General features: G+C 28.5%; 1 protein-coding gene across 3 annotated transcripts in view; it reads right to left on the minus strand.

The window, feature by feature from the left end:
* Positions 1 to 1790: 1790 nt before the first annotated feature.
* Positions 1791 to 12957, minus strand: part of LOC136976477 (repetitive organellar protein-like) — a 61901-nt gene continuing 50734 nt past the window's right edge. For 2 of the 3 annotated variants that reach the window (XM_067271774.1, XM_067271772.1), the window contains one exon: positions 1791 to 1943. In XM_067271774.1, the coding sequence (XP_067127875.1) occupies positions 1921 to 1943 (23 nt within the window). In that variant the 3' untranslated portion in view covers positions 1791 to 1920. The remainder of the gene's footprint in view (positions 1944 to 12957) is intronic. The other variant, XM_067271773.1, reaches the window with a different exon arrangement.

Genomic DNA, 12957 nt, shown 5'->3' on the forward strand with positions numbered 1-12957 from the left:
ATACAAAATACCACCACCCACCTTTATGCCAATTTTGATATTAAATCAATCAATCAATGATTAACCATAATATACTTCAAAATAATTTAGAGAAATACTAAAATTTTTATTAGTATTATATTAATAATAAGAATTGAGTTGGGTTTGTATTATAGGAAATACACAACAAAACATCATTGAATTATCTTTTCTTTATTTAGAATATATAAAATTGCTCACGAACTGAATATATAAAAGCAGAAATTATGTATAAATAAAAAATCCCAAACCAAGTAAAAATTTTTCTTTTTTCCCTCTATATGAAATCACTAATGAAAGAGTTAAGAAAAAAACCTTATTTCTAATGTTTTGCAGAAAAGTTTTTTTTAAATATCAATTCTTTTAGTACGAGGCTAAAATTTGCAATATTTTCCAGATATAATCATTCACTTTTAAAACCACTTAAAAGTGGATTTTTTGAACAAATAAAACAAAATGTTATGTCCTTTGAATCCAATGTTCACCTGAGTTCAAGAATTACTCAAAAAATGATTTTATTCCCATATATTTTATTTAAATGCTTGTAGTGGTTCTACTACTATTGCTTTACTTTCATCACTGCATGTGATAAAAAACGAATGAGACGAAATTGTAACACAACTCATTATTGTCTTCCTCACATATTGGTACATGTCTCAACAACACGGCTAACAAAAAAAACAACTAACTGCCAACCGTCTCACTGGGTGAGTTCAAACTCTTCTAGGAAGTGATGACTCATACCATCCAGGGTTAGGTTCGTTGCTTGTTTTTCACAATGATTAAAATGTGAAATGCATGTGGAAAATGCATTTCAGATCAGAGTTTTTGCTGATTCCTCTTCAGTAAAGATACAATCTTTACACCAATTTTTTGGGCCTATCCAACGTCAATCATGGTAACAATCCTTGAATTCTTGAACTCAAGTGAATGTTGGATTCAAAGAACATAACATTTCATTTTATTTGTCCAAAAAACCCCTCTTTTAAGTGGTTATAAAAGTGAATCAATTCTTTTTATGAATCATATTGCCTTAAAGTTTATTACTTATGGATTATTTATACAAGGATAGATTTTTTAAACTCCAATAACAAGCAAAATTACTGCAACAGCCATAGTATTTAGTAAACTGTTTCCTACACCTTTCCTACTTGGTTGACTGTTTCATTCATTGCTGTTTCTGTAGCATGTTTGTAACCACATTTAATAAAACTTACACTTTGCCAAGTGCAAGGTTCATTCTGTAATTCAATATCTAAAAGATGAAGAACACATGACAGCCAAAATTCAATGGAAAATGCATAATGTTTATGGAGAAAAGCTCTCTCAAGACAGTCAGTTCTATACAAAAATGGTTTAAAAAGTTTTGAAAAGTTTGAGAACAAAATGTCCATGATGAGGAGAGTTAAAAAAGGAAGTCTATTGTGACTGACAATGTTGTTGAACAAGCCAACAAAGTGGTTCATGAGCACCATCAGTTCATAGATTATGAGCTGTCTGCTGATTTTCCTCAAATTTCATGGTCTGCTTTTTACATCATTGTGACTAAAAACCTAGACAATTAGTCTGGATTTTGACACTTTACTATAATTAGTTAAATATATAAATTAACATGTTAAAAAACTAAAAACTTGTTAAATTAAAGTAAAAAAATGAACTAAATGATAAAAATAAAGAATATAAATGAAGTAGATAAATAAAACACAAATATGTAATAATTTATTTTAAACAAAATTTTAGCAAAAATTTTTTGAGACATTTTATACCTATGGGTTGAAGATTGATTATCAAGAACATTTATCATGGGAGCACTGTTTGATCGTTTTAAATTAGAACTATTATTATTGAGTGGTGGATCAACGTCCATTCTTCACTTCTTTAACCACATTTCCTTCAAAGAAGCTATTGCAGGATCACAAAACCTACTAAAATAAAAAAAATTCTTAATGTATTTATTAATAAAATTGATAAAATTTAAAATAGTAAAACAAATAAATGCTGTAAAATTTTTGAAATAATGAAAATTTCACTGAAATATTGTTATTATATTTACATACATATAAATATAACGTGTCATTTTTAGTTTACAGAAGAACTAATAATAATTTCAAAACAATACTAATTTCACAATATTAAACAACACAAGTTCAATGGTTTGCACTATCCTAGTTGTATACAAAATTGTAAAAATAATAAACCAAGTCTTAAGATAAAATTTTAATAATACATCACATGCTACATTATCTTATGCTTGACAAAAAGTTATCTAATTGGAATTTTTCAGAGTTAAAAAAAATTAGAATTCAATTTAATACACTACATCATGCTACCTCACCTCACCTTTTGCCATCCTACATGATAAAGCAATTTTTCTATTTTCTAATAGCAAGATGTACTACCCCTGGAAAAAGTTTGAAATCACCATTCATGTTTTCCGACATTAACATTTCTCTTGTGTTATAAATCATACACAAAATTGTAGTAATTACAAAAATCAGCCGATAACAAAACTACATTCCAATATGCAAATCCTAAACAAATAAACAGCAGCTAAATGTAAAAGAAAAATTTACTTAGAACAAAAATAACAAATTCATATTGAAAAAAGTTTGTAATCATATAAGACTGTGGAAATAAGTGTGAAATCTTCTGCTTACCCATTTAAAATAAGCAAAAACTATGAAAATTAGATATTGCATACCTAAAGCAAAATTACTTAAATACTCAAAACTGCTTGTGCACCTTAACTGACATCAGTGGCTTATAACATTGGCAGTTGAAATGGCTCAAATGGCTGAACTCTCTGATAACAAAAAAAATCATTTATTGTTTTGCTGAAGAATTGGGTAACACAACATTGAGAATATTCACGGATGGGATGTTCACAGTCCACTGTAAGTAAGATTTGGTAGTAGTATACAACAACAAAAACCGTAAAAACTCAATCCAGAAGTGAGCATCCATGGTTAACCTCTGGGTGCCAAGACAGGATGTTGTAGCAAATTTGCAGCAATATGTTGCAAGCAATCTTGAATCAACTAAATGATTCTTGGCCTGAGATCAGCAGAACACAAATTTCTGACAGAACAGTAAGAAATCTTATCCAGTCCATTGATTATTCCTATAAGAAAGTTGGACATGGCCAAGATTAACCAAAATTCACTGATAGAAATAACTGTTGTGGGCCAAAGAATGAAAAAGATGGTCTATAGAAGAAAGGAATCATGTCATCTTCAGCAATGAGTCAAAGATACAGGCATGTATCTCAGTACAAAGACTTCTATATGGAGATGCTGGAAAGATTTCTTATCCCAACAATTAAAGACCAGTTTAGAGGTATACATGTTATCTTCCAAGGTGACAGTGCATCATGCCTTAGAGCAGTGATCTCCAAACTTTTTTGATTGTGTACCCAAGACAAAAATAATTATAAGTTGTACCCCCTATAATATAATATATTATATTATAGAAAACTATATTAAATTTCCACTATAAATACATAATTCTGCTACCCACAATTTGAATGTTAAACACTGAGCAGCCTGCCGGTAGCTCCCCTCCGGGAGGAGTCCGTCAGAAGCACGAACAGTCGAACTCCATCTAGTGGAAAACTCTAAAATGGTGTAGAATGCATTGTGAAAGGCAAGAAATCGTTAATATCATAACTTTCTTATTTTTTGTCTCCGGTCCAAAAGTAGGGTATTGTTTGAACTCGTCTTGGTCCCGTGTTCAAATATATACTCAAAGTCCCAAAATTTCACAGGAAGTAATCAGCCAAATAATTGTTAATGCCAGAAAACATGAACAGCGATTTCAAACTTTTTGCATGGGTAGTAGAATGGAATAGAATGGGGCATTTAGGACAGTAGATATTGAAAAAATTTATTGTCGGAAAACTTTGTACTTCTGAGTCATGGTCATCTGGCACAACTATTCAATAAGCAATACACATTTTGCTATAATCCACATATTTTAATAACAATTTTAATGTAAGAATAATACAAATAATATAAATAGAAATTATTATAATTAAGAAACTTTTGTGCAAATAATTTTACCAGCAGTGCAATGTAACTACAATATGATTTTTAAGTCCCTAAATGCAATGGATAGATACTTTCTTAATTTTGTAATTCTCTGAGAAAGAGGTACTGAAGGAAGAGATAGTTTACTATAATGCTTTGATTAACAATGAAAACAGAGCAGTGTGCAATGATATAAGAATTTCTAGAAGCACTCTACCAGAGAAATGCCAATTTTGAGTCAGGTGGCATTAAAAGCTCTTAGTTCCTGCTAAGCAGTGCAGATGTAGAGAGGAGCTTTTCTACCCTGTACCACCATCTCTTGCTGAAAAGATTATCATTTACCAAGAAAAATTTGAACATTTAAATTTGCCTAATGTTCAACTCAGCTAATCTATTGGATTCAGACAAAGATATACAGTAAAAGTAGTGTTGAGTATCAGGTAAAAGTAAAACAATAAAAAAATAAGGAAATTAGTGCACTGAATGCAAGATATTTCTAAAAATTGTAATTTTTTCAATAAAAAGAAATTTCAAAAAGAATTTTTTTTTTTAAAAACAGATTGTGTATGAACAAAATGAAGCACTGCTCAGGACTGCAAGCTCAGGGCCATTGAGAGTTGATTTTTTCCCAGGCCTGGAGAAAATTAAGGGGACCATAGTGGTTCCTATCTCTATAAATTAATGTTACTTTTACTAACAAAATTGTTTAAGACTACTTTTTATTAATAAAAAAAAACATTCTACATATTTCATTTGTTCTTTAATGGGCAAAAGAGACCCATTAAAGAAATAACCAGAAATGTCAAGCACTTAGAAGAGCCCACTCTTCTAAGTGCTTGACATTTCTGGTTAAGCTAGGACTGTTGGTTTAAAACAGGGATGGGCAACCATTTTCTATGTAATGGCCTCATTTTAAAATTTTTGAACTGACATGGGCCACATACAAGAGAAAAAAATGCCAGTAAATCACGATTATTTATTCATATATAATTATAAATTAGCATATGTATACTTAATTTAGCTTCTGAACTGACGTAAACATAATATATTGGAAATATTTGGTTAAATATTAGTCACTGCTAGTTTTAAATTAGTTTTAATGTGTCTGTTAGCCTGTTTCTTGTTTTAATTTTTACTAAATTCATTGTGGAAAAACTGTTCACATACATAAGTTGTAAAAAATAACATTTTAATTTTTGCCACATACTTCCTTAAACTGGGAAATTGATATATTTATTCATATTTTATGCGATGCAGGCCACAAAAAATATTAATGGGGGTCACGGGTTGCCCATCCCTGGTTTAAAATGTGTATAATTACCTTTAGTCATCAAAATTCACTTTATAGCTTATTAGAATGACAATTATTGATTAGATAACTATGACTTTAGACAAAGGAAATACTGTTTGATGAATTTATAATTACAATTCAAAATTGGTATATACCCACAACTGAACCTGTATCCACTTGCAAATTGCCTTTTAATCACAGATAACTCAAAAATTAGCTGCACAAAATTATTATATATTGATTAAATATCTTTGATGTTATAACACTATAGTTAAGAGTATACAAGTTTTATTTAGACCTATAAGTTTAAATTGTACTTATTGGGATTCACCTTTAATCTTACAATTTAAAATATGACTGATTGTAAATTTCTTATTCAAGAATTTCATTCTACTATTTAATATAATACAGAAGCATTATAAGTTTGTGCTTCAGAGGATTAAAATTGTAATACATAAAAACAGAAAAACTGACATCAGCTAATGTTTTAAAATGGGTTAGTTTCTAATACATTAAAATAATTTTTGAACATATTAAAGAATAGGTAATTTATGACTGTTTAGATGGAATTAGCCAAAACAAAAACAAAATTTTTTAATACCAAATGTTACATATAAGATAGAAATTAATAGGCTTAATTAATAAGTTAGAAATTAATTGCACCATTTTCAGCCCTAATGTAAACACAAAAATTAAACATGAATGGATGGCATTTAGCTTTTACACTTATATACCTATATTAAATTATAAAAAAATTCAGATAGTAGCAAATCCTTTAATACAGTATAGTTTACAAAATAAATAATTATCGTGCATGATTAATTTAACAGAAATAAGAAATACAGTCAAATAAAAATAAAACAATAAAATAGAAATGTAAATTATTATACATTTGTAGAAAAAATTGAAAATACAAAGCAAAATATCAATAACGCTACACCTTCTATACTTTTCCAGCAATGTTTTAATCAAAACAAAACAAATTAAGATCAAGGGAAGCTTTTGAAATCTTCCAAGCTTCTAGAAAGAGTGAATGCATTAATTCAAGAAGGAAACATTATCCAAAGCTTGGCAGTCTCTAGTTGATAACCCAATGAGGGAGAATGACTTGGGCTAGACTTAATGTTGGTTAATAACATGTATAATTTATTTTATTTTTTAATTTATGTTATTTTATGTTTTCATTTTAATAAGTCAAATTTTGAAATATGCAAATCATTTGTTTTCAAATGCTAATAAGTTGTTATAGTTCTGCAATTAGAACTCGGTTCTTTTATTTAATTTTGTAATGTATACATTTTCTAACCTGAGGCAGACCTTTAAACCAGTTTGAAAACATTGCTGGAAAAGTACAGAAGGTGTAGAGTTATTGATAAATTATTACAAAAATTTAATTGATAGCATGATACTCACTAACATACTCATATACATGCTCTTATTGGAATGATCCTTTGATTTAAATTAAATTTAAGCAAGCATTATAAAAGAAGAAATATAACAATTATAACATTTTTACATGGTATTTTCAAAATTACCATAAATAATAAAATGGCACAGATACATTTAGTAATAATTATATCAAGGTGGTTCAACTGGTAGCCCAGTGGCCACATCCAGTCTGATCTTCAGAGATTATCTGTATCATTGTTATTTGATAATTGCAACATTTTTTATTAGCATTTTTCTTTACACAATTTGTCACAGTCCCTTTTGTACAATTGACTTCAGTACATCCAAATTTGAGAAATTTTTCTTTAATATAAAGTTAATATCAGCAATATTCATCACATACAATCTCTTATTTTTGTAACTACCAAAAAGGGGTTTGTATTAGGGGCAGTCAAATGAAAACGAGACAGATGGGAAAAAAGTAAGTAAACTGTTTATTATTTCAAAAGTAATTGCCATAACTTAATACATTTATCCCACTGTGAGAAAAGATGGTCAATGCCTTTATGGAATAATGTTTGCAGTTGCTTACGGAACCATGATTGTATCCAGGCATGCATCTCTTCGTCTGAAGCAAATCAACAGACGGCCATGACTGTCTTTCTTCAGGGTTCTAAAAATATGGAAATCGATGGGGAGAGATCGGAACTGTATGGAGGATGTATAAGGGCTACCCAGCGAAACTTCTGCAGTGTAGTCGAAACAACCTTGGCACCATGTGGGTGGGCATTATCCTGTAATGGAATGATGCTGTCCATCAACGTTCGTGGGCATTTGGACTTGATGGCATGCTTCAAGTTTCACTGGGAAGCCTTTACACATCTTCCATACAGTCCCAATATCTCCCCATGCGATTTCCATATTTCTGGAGCCCTGAAGAAAGACATTTGTGGCCATCGATTTGTTTCAGACAAAGAGATGCACGCCTGGATACAATCATGGTTCCATAGGCAACCGCAAACATTATTCCATAAAGGCATTGACCATCTTTTCTCACAGTGGGATAAATGTATTAAGTTATGGCAATTACTTTTAAAATAATAAACAGTTTACTTAACTTTTTTCCTATCTGTCTTGTTTTCATTTGACTGCCCCTAATAGACAAGTAAACAAATTTGTTATGTCCTAATCACACATTCACCAGAGGTCAAGAACCACTCAGAAGACAATTTTAATTCACAGATCTTTATTTTTATGCATTTTGGATCGGAGTTTGTATCGATCCTTGCTCAGTATAAGTGTAATCTGTGACAATTTTGATTTTTCTTAGTAACCTTACATAATCACAGATTGTTGAGATGTGAAGATCTGTGAATTAAAATTGTCTCCTGAGTGGTTCTTGACCACTGATAAATGTCAGATTGGAAGGACATAACAAATTTATTTACTTGCCTACAAACCTTTTTGGTGGTTACAGAAATAAAAAACTTTTCTTTGAAAAATATGTTCAATGCTTTTAACACGAAAACATTGGAATAGGAATATATTTGTCAGAAGATTTACTAAATTGAACATTATTACTTGCTACTATCCAAATGAAAATTGACATTGAATGTTTAATAAATTAACAAGCAATTATTTATTGTGATGTCATCACAATGCAAAGCTGCAATTTTTAATCATATTTTTAATTTATTTAATTTAAAATATATGCTCTCCACCTCAAATTAGTACTGTAGTGTCTTGTCCCTGTACATCATACTTTTCTGTTAGCAATAGAGTCATGCCAGTCATCTAACTAACTCCTTTCACTGGAAAATTTTTGAATTAAAATAATGTGATTTCCAGTTTGCATTGGAAGTTCATATATATTTAATTGGGACCTCCTGCCCCTAAGCTTTCCACATTTGGTCTTGAATTTCATTTATCTAATGCTGTTCTCAAGATTAAGGAAAGACAGACAAACAGATGATAGTGGAAATTTATAGGTCTACAATTTTTTTCAAATAGCAGCCCAATATCTGCTTATTTGACAAGGTGACAGACTTCTATCACATGTGATGCACTGGAAGAAACTTTGCTCACCACTGATTAACATTCCAGAAGAAATTTGACTGATTGCAAATGTAATTTTGCCTTTTAACTCATCAAAGTTTTGAGGTGTTTCATCATGTAACAAGTTTTTTTTACATGTCAGTGATGTTTTCTTCACTTGTTGCAGTTTTCCAGTGGCCAGATTGGGTTTTTTCGTGGATGCTTCCATTGGCTTCCATTGTTTGAATTTTTGTAACAATTTTGATATCACATCACAGAATGAGTATGAAAGGTTTTGGTTATTTGTTTTAAACTTCTATTTCTGCTATAATTATTTACAAAAAAAAAAAAAAAAAACCCACCCTCTTTTCAATTGCATACTTCACCATATTTATCATGTGTAACATGATGCAGACATTATGGCAGAAACTACTATCAAAAACTCAACCTATGTCATCTGTCACTTCATACACTAGAAATAAACAATTCTATTGTACAAAAGGAAATACAAGCAGTTCCTGTATGCAAGAAAATTTGCATATTGAAATAGAATTTTTCTTTGACCAAAGATTTCCTTGTTTGATAAAAACTTTTTTGGCTCTTGGCCAATAAAAATTTCTACCTGGCATAGCTAATGCATCATAAGATAGGAGGTAGGGGTTTCTTAGCTTTTGCCACTCACTGTATAAATAAGAATAGAATTAGAAAATTTTTAGTCATCAATAAAACTGGAATTTTTTTAAATTCCGGTTTTATTGACTGACTTTAAAGGACATGTTAAAATAATTGAAACTATCTGTTTCCTGTATTTTCTTCATGACTGGTTGTTGTTTCAGTTTCATACCAGGATAGGAATTATCACTTGATTCCCTAATCAAGCAATAATTCCTATCCTGGTATAAGTTTGGTATTACTGCAGATGATGATGGCCATTAATGAAACTGTAAAACTATGTATTTCAGATTTATTAATTATAATTATCATCCTCAATCAAAGTAGTGTATCTTCTGTTTTTTACTGCAATACTGTTTTTAACTAGCATAAAACTGAAGAAAGAAATGCTAACAATTTAAACTATTGTACTGTGAGGAAGTAAAGTGCTTGACACTTATTATACTGATTAAGACAGATAACAACTCAGTGTTATCAGCCACATACTGAAGCTGATAGCATGAAAACACAGCTTTAAAATACCTATTTCCCTAAAGATATTGTATTCTAAGCTTCAGTTATAGTTATCATTAAGTGAAATTTTAAAAATGTGTATTTTAACTTATTATATATATTTTGAGATTTACTTGTTCTTATAACATTAAGCAACTGATAATATCTGTGATCACCACAAGAAAATGCTATTGCTATATGTGATTTTACACAATCAATTGTTACTAGAATTTCTTAAAATGTCACATATATTTTATCAATATATTATTATTATTGTTTTAATTTATGATAAAAAAAATATTAATAATTTAAATTTTATCATATTCTTATAAAACTTCTGAAACTGATCTGAATGTGATAAAATTATATTTTAAACTAAATTAAAATTCATTAAATATATCTAAATTCTAGTATAAAAATTCATTAACTGAAGTAACTTTAAAATATTTTTTCAAATTATAATTATGTAACAATTCTGCAATAAATCTGTAATACCTGTAATAGTTTTTACATAAAAATTTTTAAAATAATATTCAAAACTTAGGCTGTAAATTAAATTTATACTAAAAAGTTTTCAAAACTAGGAACCACACTGATAAATAAATAAATCAAACTACTGCTTATTTCAGGTAATACTGATAATAAAAGTCAAATATCTGACCATCTTCAGCTCAGAGGAACAACTTATTTACTAATAAAACTTAAAAAAAGTGATACAGAATATATACAAGTAAAAGTTTTGTTTAAAAAAAATTCAAATTAAAATATGCAGAATAATTAGAACAGAAAATAAAAATTTTTCACTGAATTTTCATCTTTAAAATACAATCATCATAAAAATATGATGCCAAAGGAAAAATATTTATCCTAAATTCATTGAATAATCAATTCTTATATGAATTTAATCTGTCAATATGCATATTATAGTAGTGTTAATAAAAATATCAAAACGAATGATTAATAATTATTTAAAAATTTACCAAACACTATTTTAAATTCAACAAAATAGGCTATTTTGTTGAAATTAAATCGACAAAATAGGCTATTATATCAAACGCGAACAGAATTATATAATCCGAAGTTACTATTTTCATTCAATTGATAATTTGTTAAAAAAAAAACCAAATATTCTTATATATTTTTTCCTTTTGCACAAACTCTGTAATACAAAAACAATTAAAAGATTTTAATTAGAATATTGATTACAAATTATATAAACAACATATTCTTGAAAAGTTAATTGTTAAAAATTTGTTTTTTTGATATGAAAGCAAAGTTGTTTAAACTTTCAGCTAGTGAAATAATTAAAGTATTCACCTTTCATTGTATTTCAATTAAAAAATATTGTGTAACATTCGAAACGGTTTTCAAAATTGTTTCTAACTTCATTAAATCTTTGTTTAAAATCCGATTTAACGCTATTAAAACTTACCATACATCGAAATTTCCCCATACAAAATTTTAATTAATTAATAAAGTGTTTCTTGTATAGTAACTACATAGGTGATTTGTAATGAAGTCTTCGGTTCCATTAAAAAAAAAAAAATATATTTATATATATATATATATATATATACATATATACATCAATCTAAGCATAAGTTTATACTCGAGACGTTAATTAGAACTTCTTTGATAAAACCGGCCGAAAAATTAATGTTTTGCGATAATTTATAATAAAAAAATATATAAATAAATACCTAAAGTGCAAAACGTCGAGTTCAGCAGATCTCAACTCACTGTTGAGTAGGAGTTAGGCCTGTCGATGTTAAGCCTTATTATTATTCTACTACTGAAAATCCAATAATTCGTCATAACAAAGCAAAAATATATTTCTGTACAATTAAAAAATCGTTTTATTAGTTTTATTCTACGGTCGAAATCTCTCGTTTCTCTTTTAATGTCGAATGAATGAACTTATATCGGAAGCCTTTAAAAAGCGCCAATCCATTTTGTTTATCGTGGAAAATGTATAGTTTTATTTTTTTAGAAAAGTTCAATTTTCATCATTTCATTTTTTAATTTTATAGTTTAGTGCGTAATAAAATAATATAGAAGTTAAAGTGTATTTAACTGTTGTAACATTGTTATCGATATCTATTGTTAATCATACACGCCGGTTTTTTTCTTAAACTAACAACACGTTGTTTTCGAAATATATATTATAATAAAAATAAATTGTTTTTGTTTTACAAATTAACGAATTTATACGTATTTTTATAGTACGTTATATAACTTATTGCATATTGTATGTGTATTTCGTGAAGAATTTTGTTTATCTACATTATATGTAACATATGTATTGTACAGTACTGTATACATACTGTTTGTCTGTACAATACGTATATCTGTGTTGCTTATGTAATTACACAGTTTCGTATATAGATACAATATATGAAACTATTATTTTTTACATTAAATGTAGCATCACAACATAAGATTTTAATTTTACCATAATCATTGTACCATGATAAAAATATTTTAAAAAATTTAGGTCTACTTACTATATTCTTGTGTATAAAAATATCATTTATATACTAACCTAAAAATTTGATTGCTTTGTTTATAGCAATATTGTCTGTTAAATCACACTTTGAATTCTTCTAGAAATAATTTTCAAATTTGTGTAAAAAAATTATATTCTGAGCAGTGCCGTAACTAGGGTGGTTCCAGCGGTGCCCAAACACAGGGCGTAGAAATGACCTGGACCAAGTTTTATATCATAGTTTTGGGGCGTAGTTACAGAAGGTTGCATCGGGTGCATAAAAGACTAGTTACAACGCTGATTCTGAGATTCAAATTTTAGAGTTTTGAATCATGATTAACCATACAAAATAAATTTTTTTGCAATCTATTGATGTTTTCTGTTGTATCTTTGCAATAAATTAATTACACACTTTTATTTTCATTAAAGAAACAACATAAAGTACTATTACCATATTTCAAAATGAAAACATTATTCACTTAAATTTAATGATATTTACATACTTGATTAATGAACATAATTACTTGATTAATGAACATAATTTTAGTTTA

The sequence above is a fragment of the Centruroides vittatus genome, unplaced genomic scaffold (genome assembly GCF_030686945.1).
Source record: "Centruroides vittatus isolate TY-2023 unplaced genomic scaffold, ASM3068694v2 contig_400, whole genome shotgun sequence".
Taxonomy (NCBI): domain Eukaryota; kingdom Metazoa; phylum Arthropoda; class Arachnida; order Scorpiones; family Buthidae; genus Centruroides; species Centruroides vittatus.